The 13,076-nt window shown below is 42.7% G+C and overlaps 1 protein-coding gene across 4 annotated transcripts in view; it reads right to left on the minus strand.

The window, feature by feature from the left end:
* CLOCK (clock circadian regulator) overlaps positions 1-13,076 on the minus strand; it is a 125,238-nt gene that overhangs the window by 41,320 nt on the left and 70,842 nt on the right. For 3 of the 4 annotated variants that reach the window (XM_014583887.2, XM_014583886.2, XM_014583885.2), the window contains exon 9: positions 9,916-10,005. In XM_014583887.2, the coding sequence (XP_014439373.1) occupies positions 9,916-10,005 (90 nt within the window). The remainder of the gene's footprint in view (positions 1-9,915; positions 10,006-13,076) is intronic. The other variant, XM_014583888.2, reaches the window with a different exon arrangement.

The raw sequence follows: 13,076 nt of genomic DNA on the forward strand, positions 1-13,076 counted from the left end.
TTTCAATTATCTGTGAAAACCAACGAATGTCAAGATACAGGCCGTGTAGACTGGGAAAGGAGAAGGTCAGCACCACCTGCCTGTCTCGGATACTAGCGTCACCAGATTCGTGATCAACAGGGCCTCGAGAGCCTGATATAAATTACTTGCAAAGCAGATATTGCAAACCAAATTTGAACATTTGAAATACAGCATGACGAAAAGTGTTAATCAGAAGAATTTCTAACTCCCAGGTGCAGGCTTGCCACACAGTCAACCCTAGGTGAACGACGGTGAGCGTAGGCACAGGTCAAATGAGGACGAGATCTGACTTTGGAGTCACTGCAACTGTCCAGTGTGCCCCTCCTTTTATATTTCGTATTTTCCAGGCACCTATCCTGTATCTCACTGTCAAAAAGCCTTGCTTATTGCGACTCCCTCCCTGAAAAAGGACAACTAATATAGTTAGCATTACAATTCTCACGAAAATATGGCTTTAATCATGACTCATCAATCAACGGGAATCTACAAACAGCAGGCTGCCTACAACGTGCCACGGCCATAGAATCAAGGATGAATAAGGCAGTCCCTATCTCTAAATACCACCCACCGCAAACCTCGCCTTTCCTACTGCATCCAGGCCGCTCCCCTTGGTTTCTCTATCTTTTCACAGTGCTCAGTGGAGCCCTAGGGATACTGCAGTGCTATCTGAAGGGCACCGTGGACGTCAGCGCAGACCGGAACCGAGACCAGGGTGAAGGGTCTTTCCTCCAGTGCACAACCAAAGCAGTTCCACTTTTATTCTGCTGGTGTTTTAAACATATGTAAGATTTTCTCTGAAGAGCTCTACTACTTAAAAACCAAAACTATAACATAAGCAATTAATAAGAGAGAGCTACTGCAGCTAGTGAGAGGGAAAGGGGTGTTTTACTGTAATCCTCCCCACGAGCCACACATTCCCATTCTTTTACTTCTTTTCCCGAGCCCTCATTGTCCACTCCATGAAGTGGAACCACCTCCCCCCTCCCACCACATTACTGCAGTTCTCATCTTTCAAGTGCCAGGGCAAATTATTTCCTTCAAAAAAGCATTCCCTAGAATGGAGGAGAAGGGATTGCAGCGTGACCATCCCCCCTGGGGGGGGGTGTGATTTCTCGCTTTCTGTCTCTATGTCTCTCTCTGTCTGTCTGGCGAGCGCACGTGCCCTATAGCAAAAACCTCTCCAAAAAAAAAAAGCATTCCCTTAGGTGGAGACATGGAGGGGAGGGCTTGCAGCATGACTGTGCTACATAGGGGAGGGGGCTGCTTTCTCGCGCGCTCTGTCGAACACTCACACCTTCCGGGGGGAAAAAAAAATAAAGCATTCCCTTAACACCATAATGCACAGTAAAGATAATAAAATTCTTCTAGTACTTACTACTCATATCATTCATTTCCCATTGATCATAAAAGAACTTGTTATATTTTAATGTCAATGTCCTGCAGTCCCATAAATGAGCAAAAGGGTCCTATCTTTTTTTTTTTAGAGGTTTTTGCTATAGGGCGCGTGTGCTCGCCAGACAGAGACAGACAGAAAGACAGAAAGTGAAAAATCACCCCCAGGGGGGAGAGCCATGCCACAATCCCTTCTCCTCCGTTCTCCTCTCGGGATCTTAGGCATGCACGCACACGCGCCCGGCGTGAGTTTTAAGCCACCGGGTCCGAGACGCGAACCACTGTCGACTACATAGGAGTCCAGCGACATAGCCATTACGCTAACTGCTGGTCCCAAATCTGTATTTTTACAAGGGATTCTTCTAGAAGTCTGAAAAGCCTCTTGAACTGAAGGAATGAATGAAAAATTCGGGCATAAACAAAAATACAAAATTGCCTTTTACTGACAAAATATCAAAATAAAGGATTGATAGTAATGCAAAAAAACAGCCTTGAAATAAGAACTAAAACGTTCATTTTGAGAATGATCCCAGTTTTCCACTCTGACTTCTTACTAGCAATTTCTCCTCCTGGCACTGCTTCAGTAAACAGACCTATGTCGCCCCTGCTTGTCGGCCCACAAGCTCACAGGGTGCTCCTTACTCATGGGGAAAGAGGACCAACAGTTAGCACGGAGAGCATGATCTCACAAGCACTGCTCCCCACTGGCTGCTTGTCCTGTCACCGATCTTCCACTAACCACGACACCTAAACCTTTCCACGAGGCTGCTCGAGGACAAAGTTACCGTAACGTCCACTTACAATAGTTCCCAGACACAACCCAAAGTGAAGACAAGACAACGACAGCCTCCTGGACTCTTTCATCCACATCAGTCATTTTCATGAAGGAAAAAGTCCTGCTTATGACATGAATCCAGAGCTTTCTGGGTTTTCCACATTAGGTCAATGTTACCATTTAGGGAAAATGATTAATTATCACCAATGATCTTTTCCCTCAGTTGGACAACCAACCATTAAACAAAGGACTCTTACAGAGGACAGTTGCTTAAAAGGGACTGAAAGATCCTTTGGAAAAGTCCTGTTTTAGATGTAACATGTTTTTAAACTGTGTTCCTTATTTACAAGCATAATGGACAAACATTATGGCCCTAATAATTAACCTTCGCTACCATCATGTTATCTATTGAAAAGACCCTATTTCTGCCCACTGTAATTCTTTTTTCAGGTTTTTGCCATAGGTACATGTACCAGAGAGAGACAGAGAGAGAGAAAGGGAGAAATCACACCCCTGCCCCCAGGAGAATGGCCATGCCACTATCCCTTCTCCTCCATTCTCTTCCAGGGATTTTGGGCATGCATACATCAGAATCTGGTGTGATTTTTCAAGCTGATAGGTCCAGGACTCAAACCACAGTCAGCCATATGGGAGTCAAGCACCTTAACCATCATACAACTTGTTGGCCCCTGTCCACTATAGTTTCTTTCTTTCTTTTTTTTTTAATCACCCCCAGGGGATATGGCCACACTGCAATCCCTTCTCCACTATTCTCCTCTCTTGATTTTGGGCACATATGCACATGTGCCCAGTGTGAGTTTTAAGCCACCGTGTCCAGGTCTCGAACCATGGTTGACTAACGTGAGAGTCAAGCAATGTAACCATTACACCATGTGCTGGTCCTGTCCACTGTAGTTTATACCGAAGACTATACTAACTTCTTTTTAAAATTATTTTTTTATTTCATTTTTTAAAAATTTATTTATGTTTTGAGAGGTTTTTGCTACAGGGTGCATGCGCTCGCTGGAAAGACAGAGACAGACAGACAGAAAGCAAGAAATCACCCTCCAGGGGGGATGGCCATGCCGCATCCCTTCTCCTCCATTCTCCTCTCGGGATCTTGGGCATGCACACACACACCTGGTGTGAGTTTAAGCCACCAGGTCTAGGACTCGAACCGCAGTTGACTACATGGGAGTCCAGTGACAGCCATTATGCTAACTGCCGGTCCCCCCAAAATTTCATCATTATTTTTTAATTTGATCAGAGAGAGACAGAGAGAAGCAGGGGGAAAGTGACTCGGACCGTGGCTGACCACATCAGAGTCCAGCACCTTAACTACCAGGCCACCTGCTAACCCTTATACTTACTTTCTTTTTTCTTCTTTCTTTTCTTTCCTTCCTTTTTTTTTTCTTTCTTTTTAACTGACTTTCTGACTGACTCTCTCTCTCTTTCATTGAGAGGTTTTGGCCTTGAGGTGCATATGCTTGCCAGAGAGAGAGAGACAGAGAGAGGGACAGTGAGGAATCATCCCTCAGAGGGGTGGCCATGCCGCAATCCCTTCTCCATTCTCCTCCCAGGATCTTGGGCAAGCACGTATATGCACCTGGCCCGAGTTTCAAGCCACTAGCTAGGGCTTACTGCGGTCAGCCATGTGGGGAGTGCGGCAACATAATCACCACCTGCTGACCTTATACTAACTCTTAAAGCACAGTGTCTAGTTTCCAGACTGGGAAGAGTGGAAAAGAAAAGGCTTCCAGGATTCTAACCATGGCACTGCAGTTCTGGGCTCCTCTGGGTTACTCTACAGTCAGTCACATTCCCCACCCTGCATAGTTACAAATGTAAGTCTCTCTCAGGAACACATTAAAACAAATGTAAAGACACCAACCTCAAGCAGTAACATTTTAACAAATCTGAAGCTAGCAGTAAAGCTAGAGACTTTGCACTTTAGCATTTCTACTAAAGTGCTGTATAGTTAAGTTCAACTTCTCTAAATTTTATGTTTCTTGCTGATAATGTCAAGGGGTAAGCTATGATCTCCAAAATATCTCCTGACATTCAAGTATATAACTTTAAGATATGTCACAGAAAACCAGATGAAGAGGAAAAAACAGATTTTGTTCTCAGTCACAAAGTGACTAAAGCATTTATGCTGGTTTGTTAGCCAAAAACATGTTAAAATGTATCTAAATCAGTTTTATTATGAAATTACTTAATTTTCAAGTACAAGTAACAAAGCTAAGAAAATGTTATTTGCTGGCAAGGCTTACAATCAGTTTTGTGATTTTATATATTTATTTTATTATTATTTCACATGAGTTTGGTCAGAGGAAGACAGAAAGAAAAAGAGAGAAAAAGCAAGCCACCAGGTCTGGGACTCAAACCATGGTCAGCCATGTGGGAATTCCAGTGCCTTAGCCCCCACACTACCTGCTGGCCCTCAGATTTAAATTTTAAATTAAATTTTTTTGGTTTGTTTTCAAGCTGCTGGGGCTGGAATTCAAACTGTGGTTGGCTGTATGGTACCCAACTCCCAAATGACAGTGCTTAAACACTGTGCTTTGGGGCTGGCCCTAAATTAATAATTTTAAAGTCATACTGACCATTAATTAAAATGGAAAGGCACCTTTTTTTTTAATTAAAAAATTTTTAATTGCCACAGGGTACATGTACTCTCTAGAGAAAGAGGTACATGTGTACTCTCTAGAGAAAGTGTCTCACAATAATACAGTGTTGTCATTCTGCAATCCCTTTTCCTCTATTCCTCTATACCATCAAGATTTTGAGAATGCACACAGATGCACTTGGCATGTGTTTTACCCCCCAAGCTGCTGGGGCTTAAACTACAACTGGCCACATGGGATCTAGCTCCCAATAACAGAGTTTAAAAACAGCTATGAGGCCAGTCTAGGAAATTTTCACCAGAACTGAACTAGACACTGAAGCCTTGGGCCAAATGGTGGTACCGTGGTAACAGACCTGGACCCACAATTCTGGGCTCATGACTCAGGGCCTCTCTTTGCCCACTAGGTGTATGTGGGCACGTGCCTGAAATCTGGGTTACCCGAGGCTGTGGAGAACTTGTTGGGAGTGCCTATTTGTCTCTCCCTCAGAAGAAGAAACAAATAAAACTTAAACAAAAAATTCTGGGAACCAGCAGTTAGCGTAATGGCTATGTCGCTGGACTCCCACGTAGTCAACCGCGGTTCGCGTCCTGGACCCGGTGGCTTAAAACTCACGCCGGGCGCGTGTGCGTACGTGCCCAAGATCCCGAGAGGAGAATGGAGGAGAAGGGATTGCGGCGTGACCATCCCCCCTGGGGGGTGATTTCTCGCTTTCTGTCTCTATGTCTCTCTCTGTCTGTCTGGCGAGCGCACGCGCCCTATAGCGAAAAAAACCTCTCAAAAAAAAAATCCAATGAGAGATCAGCAGTTAGCATAATGGCTATGTCGCTGGACTCCCATGTAGTCAACCGCAGTTCGCGTCCCAGACCTAGTGGCTTAAAACTCACATCAAGCGTGTGTGTGTGTATTCCCAGGATCCTGAGAGGAGAACGAGAAGGGACTACGGTATGGCCATTCCCCCTGGGGGTGATTTCTCGCTTTCTGTCTCTCTGTCTCTCTGTCTGTCTGGCAAGCACATGCACCCTATAGCAAAAATATAGCAAAAACAACCAAAAACATCCAATGAAGCCTAACGTAAGGATTTGTTAGTATTTCTTCTTTTGAGCAACCATCAAAATTCTCTTTTAGACAAAACATGTGCACTTAAAACACAAAAACAGTGCATTACTCTTTTAACCATTTTTTTTTTTTTTTTTGGAGAGGTTTTTCCGCTATAGGGCGCGTGCGCTCGCCAGACAGAGACATAGAGACAGAAAGCGAGAAATCACCCCCCAGGGGGGATGGTCACGCCGCAATCCCTTCTCCTCCATTCTCCTCTCGGGATCTTGGGCACGCACGCACACGCGCCCGGCGTGAGATTTAAGCCACCGGGTCCGAGATGCGAACCGCGGTCGACTACGTGGGAGTCCAGCGACATAGCCATTACGCTAACTGCTGGTTCCCTAACCTTTTGTTTAGTATCTATAAGTTTAATTATTAAGGACAACTTAAAACAGAAAATCACATTTTTTTCCTTACTACATTTGATCTTAAATAAGATATTTCATTTTCTCAAAGTAAACTTGTGCTTAATTTTTCAAGCCAGCAATTCAATTCTCCTCTTGGAATTTTGGACACACACATACACACACACACCTAGCATGATCCTCAAGCCACGGGTCTGGAACTTGAACTGCTAGTTGGCCATGTGGGATCCAGTGCCTTAACCTCTGCACTACCTGGTGGCCCCAACATAAATAACTTTAAAAATCCAAAAGATGCTAAAAACAGAGGAAACTGGGTCTGAGGCATATGGGAACTCTCTTGACTTTTCTGTAAATTGAAAAACAATTCTAGAAGTTAAATAAGAAAATCCAGGGGGCCAGCAGGTGGTGTGGTGGTTAAAGTGCTAGACTATCCATGGTCCACCTGCAGCTTCAGTCTGCCCTCAATCATGGGCGTATGTGTGCCTGCCATAACTCAGGGAGGTCTCCGGACGTGAATCCAGAACTCTTACACGGGCCAGCCTCACGGCATACTGTGTTTTACCACTATCTCATCACCCAGCCCCCACATGTTGTTTATTTTAAAATGCCATTGAACCTTCTCTCGTTAAAGATCTAACACTAGGGGACCAGCAGATGGCATAATGGTTATTTTGCTGGACTCCCATGTAGTTGGCCATTGCTCGGACTTGGCAGCTTAGAACTCACACTGGACATGAGTGCACATGTGCCTAAAATCCCAAGAGGAGGACAGAGGAGAAGGGACTGTGGCATAGCCATCCCCTTTGGGGTGTGATTTCTTACATTCTGTCTCTTTCTCTTTCTCTCTGGAGAGCACACATGCCCTATAGCAAAAATCTCTCCAAAAAAAAAAAAGGAAGAAGAATAAAAGGCTCAACACTAGCGTGCACGATGAAGATATCTTTCAAAAGAATCCTATCCTGGCTCGGAGAGTAGGGCACTGCTGTGATGCTGGAGACCAACTGGGAAGTCTCCGAGTTCCACCGTGGATCTGCCCGGGCACAGCCAGGATGCAGGGCAGGGAGAGAACTGTACCGAGAACACATTGCTTGTTACAGTGCCTGTCTGCTACTCTCCCACTCTCATATGAAGGAAACAAACAACCCTAAAACAACAACAAACAACAACCAGCCACAGCAAGCAACCTCCTCATTTTCATACTTTCAGTAATCACTGCCTCTGAGGAATTAGCTACCTACTATGGATACTGCAATAGAGACATGCACTTAAGCAGTTACAACCACCATAACTATCAAATAAATAGCAAATTATAATCCATTACAAGTGTCACGCTAATAGTACCTATAAGGTAACAAGAGAACAGAGGAAGAACACCTAATTCTGAATGAGCTTCAAAGAAAGTGTCAAGAAGCAGAGGCTTGTAAACACCTGTGAACACCGATCAAGGAATGCTGATTATGACTGTAGCCTCTACAAACATATCACAAAAAAGCGAATACAATTACATATGGTTTAAAAATAGAGACTTGTTTTCGATTACTTAATCATCTCTTAGTCTTATAAAGGGATTCTTTCCATTTTCTGGCTATGCAAATTTTTTTTTAAAAAGAACTGCGCAGACAATCCAGTCTTTCATCAGTCTGTCCTTCTCTGCCCGTGCTAGTTTACTTACATGTTGCAATGAGCTCGCAAACAATTGGCTTAGATGCCGAGTTTACCCTCTATTATTTGAGCTCAGGAAGAGTCATTTTCTGTAAGAACCAAAAAAATGAGCAACTTACTTACAGTCTGGTTTTCAGTAAGAAGGTGGCCTTTTTAAGTGCATAGTCCCTTCTCTTTGTAAGTAACAGAGCGACCAGAGGAAAGGAAATGCCACTTCTCAGTATTTCTCAAAAGAGATTTATAGAACAGTTTACTCTGAACTGTTACATATTTTCAAGAGATGGGCACTTTAAAAGTAACTTCAGATAATTATTATCAACTTTAAAAATATCTTGAGATTATTTATACTACAAACCCCAGCTCAGATAAGAATATTACACGTTAAGGGACCAGCAGATGGCATAATGGTTGCGTCACTGGACTCCCATATAGTCGACTGTTCAAATCCAGACTCAGCAGCTTGAAATTCATGCTGGGCACGTGTGCATATGTGCCCAAAATCCCAGAAGAAGTATGGGAGAGAAGGGATTGTGGCATGGCCATGCCCCGAGGGTGATTTCTTGCTTTCGGTCTGTCTCTGTCTCTCTCTCTCCCCCTCTCTCTGTCTGTTTGGCGAGTGCACACACTGTATACCAAAAACCTCTCTCAAAAACAAGAGAGGGGAGGATGGCAAGTGGTGTGGTGGTTAAGGGCTGACCATGGTTCAAGTCCCTGACCTGGAGGCTTGCTTTCTCTCTCCCTCTCTCAGTGTGTCCCTCTTTGGTCAAATTTAAATAAATACCTAAAGTTAAATAAAATAATTCTAACAAAAAAAGAATACTATATATTAAATGAAATAACAAAATAATTTTTAAAATCATCAATTGCAGCACAGCACCTAGCACACTGTCTGGCAGAGTGGATGTTCAATAAACACGTTAAGTAAAAAAGCAAACACATAATTCACATATATTCACCATGCTAATCAAAATTATGCAATATACTGCTGTTTTTAATGACAGAGACAGAGAGAGCAATAAAATGGTGTCATGTCATGCCCTGTTGAACTTTCCCCTGCCCTCCAGCTCCTGAATATCTTGGGTACCTACACACACACCCAGCATGCTTTCAAGCTAACCTGGGGGGGGTCTAAACCTATGGTCAGCCATGCGGCCTCTGGCACTGCACCTCCTAGACAGCACCACCTCAGCTGGGCCCACCACACACTCCTTTTGGTCATACTGATAATGAATCGAAAATGACCACTATGGCATTATCTACTCCAGTTGCAAAGCATAAAGTTCAGCATCTATTATTTTTAGTGTGTTTTTATAATTCACTCAGGAAATTACTGAGTGCTAGCTGCAATAAATATATCTAGAAAAGTTACTCTCAAGATATTCTCAGTCATTCTTCATTAAAAATTAAACGAAGAGGCCCAGCTGTGGTGGCCTTGCTGCTAACATGCTGCATTCCACAATCTGAGGCCACACGGGAGGCCTGGGTTTGATCTCTGGTCAGGCACAGTGGTATGCTCCTGTAATCCAGAGATGCGTGGAGGCCAAGGCAGGAGGATCGTTAGCCAGAGGCTGGCCTAAACATAACCAGATCTGCCTAATAGAAGAGCAGGTACAGTGGCACAGGTCTGTAGTCTCAGCTGGGAGGTGAGGCAGAAAGAACACAACACAGTGACACTTGCCTTTCAAAGGAAAAAAAAAGTAAACACTGAGAGGTCAACATGAGAATAAAGAAGGCAGGAAGAACAGAAATTAGAAATTAGGGGAAGTGGCAGCTGAATATTAAGTTACTAGAGATTAGAGAGTCATGACCTACCTGAGAAAACACAGCCATGCTAAAACAAAGACGGACTTAGAGCTCCCATCGCCACCCTTCACCCACTGTTGCACAGTGCTCTCAAGGTCCACCTCCCAGTGCTTTCCCATATCTGAGATGGACATTTAGTACGAAGAGACTGCAGGATTTTTATACTTACTGGTAAATGTTCAAGTAATGAAGTTACACTCTCAGACACATAAATTATGCTTCCATCTGTCATAATTGCTAAAAAAAAACCATCAAGAGCCTGAAATTAAACATAATGGTCAGTTAAATGAAAAGAAAACAAGTATTTCACAAAAAATAAAATCTAAGATAGGCAACAAGGAACTTAATGTAGAAATACCCAGAGTACCATCAAAATGCTAGCTTTTCTCCTTTACAATACCTTAGTATGTACCTGGGCATTTTAAAATGCATCTAGGAAAAAAATGCTCACTCTCTTGTCATATCCCGGACAGAGGAATTATAGAGACTGATGACCCATCTTTATCATTATGTATATTATGACTCAACTAAGTACATCTACCCTGGCACACAGAAGAGCGTATTATTATTACTTTAGATATATTAACAGAGAGGCAGGTGCATGAATGAAGTGTAGGAAATCATGTAGGAGATAACCAGGAATACCAGAACAGATAAAGCAATCCTGCCCCGCACACATGACAACCAGTTCTCATCCGAGCATCTTAGTACCAGGGTAACATCTGAAGAAATGAGATTTGCAAAAGTGAGTAGTAAATCCCTGGAAAAATACATATGAGGATGAAGAGGAGAAAAATAAGCAAAAGAAAACAGAATACACATACTGCTGTCAAAGAAGCCAATGGAAGAGAGACTGGTAAGGTGAGTGGGGAGGAAGTGTACAAGTGGGTGGAGGAACAGGAAAGAAATAAATTCTGGCAACTTTCCAAAGTTATAACAATAAGGAAGCAAATCACACTACGAAATGAGTTCAGAAATGAGTGGTTATAGGGACCAGCAGATGGTATAATGGCTATGTCGCTGGACTCCCATGTAGTTGACTGCGGTTGGAGTCCTGGACCCGGAGATTTAAACTCACACTGGGTGTGTGTGCATGCCTGCCCAGGATGCTGAGAGGAGAAGGGATTGCAGCATGGCCACCACCCCCCACACTCCTCACCAGGGGCAGGGGTGGATTTCTCGCTTTCCGTCTCTCTGTATCTTTCTGGTGAGCACATGGCGCCCTATAGCAAAAACCTTTCCAAAAAAAAAAAAAGAAAGAAAGAAAGAGGAAGAATGGTTACCATTCATTCGCAAACCTTTGAAGGGAAAAAGAAGGGAACAAAGTTTTAAGGGGATCACGTTAGTATATTTGTAGGCTTAAGAAAATGAAGATCCAGTGGAGAAATTGAGGACATATATAAGAAAAGATATTACAAGAGGCCTCTTTTTCTCCTATCCAAACAGTTATCACATTAAATTCTAATTTCTTGTTTTTAATTAAAGCGCTCCCTCAAAAAGAGCAACAAGGTGAGAATCACAGGTATTATATTCAAACTTGTATCTGCTGTACTTACCATGTGTGTGGTGTAAGTAAAAAATACTTGTAGTATTTAATTTATGTAGCATTAATTAAGTTAGAGGAACCCCTCTAAGTTCTAGGTAAGTTTGCATATAAAGATAATAGCTTTTCTCTCCCACTGAGAGAGAGATATCAACCCCCAAAGGACTTCCTTCTAAAATGGCTTGGAATATTACATATAAAGATAATAGCTTTCCTCTCCCACTGAGAGAGAGAACTCAACACCCAAAGGACTTCCTTCTAAAATGGCTTGGACAAATCTTGGCTAATGTGGGAAAGACGTGTGAAAATCCTGTAATTTAAGCAAACTCATGTATTATTTAAAAAATATTCTCTAGTATAATAACGACAGTAGTATTATATAATAAGGAATAGGATCAAAGTGATGTTAAGGAAAAACTATGCTTTTCTCATTTGAAGCGAGACTATGTCACCTTTGGAAGGAAATTAATATTCACTAAGATATGTATTTGCTCTTAGGATATTTGCAAGGGAGTGAGTGCAGCTCTCCTCTGAAGAGAACAAACTGGTATCAGAACTCCTAATACCACTTCTAGAACTAAAGCCTCTTTCAAAACAGGTGAAGACTAGGCCGAGAACATCACCATCAGCATCTTGCCAACATCTCAGCACAAGGAAGGCCTCTTGGGCCCAGACTCCCTTTCAGTTGACGGATATAATTTCCCAGGAGGTAGGTGGGTACAACCAGAACGAAAGGAGTCTTGAAGAAGGTCTTCACAGAAGGAAAACTGAGAGATGTGCAAGAGAGAGAAAGAGAACACCCTCATCCCAAAACTAATCCTTCCTGATCCTTCTAAGAGAAAAGGTTGATAGTTAAAGCTCCTTATCTTCCTATTTGATATCTACTTAACCCACAATAAAAGACAAATGTAAACCACTTGCTAAGTGACTGTTCGGTCTGGGGGAAATTGGAACAGCAGTTCTAGTGAAGAGGACAGTAGCCCTTGTGGATTCACAGCCAAGGTGAAGCTAACACAGGAACAGCCCTTCCCTTGCAGATTACTGCAGAGAGCGGTCACAGCCAAGGGCAAAGAACCACACACTAGGGGATGACTTCACAGAGATGACTTGGCAGAGATCTGATCGGGTTAAACTGCCCCGACAGCCAGAGTCTACTTCCAATCCAAAGATAGCAACAAGTGCTCCTCAGGCAGCAGAGACAGACCAAAAAGGACAGGAGTCAATGGAGTTAGAGGAAGAGGACTGCCATCTAAGCTATCGGCATTTCGAGACCTCGGTTCCAGTTCTTTCATTAGTTAGCTATCTGACCTTGGGCAAGTTGCAAGTTCTCCAAGTCTCATCTACAAAACGAAAAGACTGAGCTAAATGATCTAATTTCTTCTCTGAGCAGTTCAGCCTACCTTTGAAATTCTGCTATGAATGGTATGTGGACTGCTTTCTATAATCTGATAAACATGACTAAGGGAGAGTAATATAAGATTATATTTTAACCAAATAATTCACTCAAGCAAAATCTGTTTAAATTATGAATCAAATATTTTCTAATTCAAAAGCGTATTTAGAAAAACTTTAATTAGGCATGTGACAAAGTTCAGCAAACATCTGGACCCTGGTAGTAACCGATACACATACATATCCTTCATCTTAGCATATTTATGTTATTCAGTAGACTGTATACTTAGCTAACTGTAAATATAAAAATCAAAAATACTCTTTGTCATATTAAAAAACAAATACATGTGGAGCCAGCGGGTGGCATAGTGGTTAAGGCACTGGACTCCCACATG

Source organism: Tupaia chinensis, unplaced genomic scaffold (assembly GCF_000334495.1).
Source record: "Tupaia chinensis unplaced genomic scaffold, TupChi_1.0 Scaffold144982_1, whole genome shotgun sequence".
In the NCBI taxonomy this organism is placed as follows: Eukaryota; Metazoa; Chordata; class Mammalia; order Scandentia; family Tupaiidae; genus Tupaia; species Tupaia belangeri.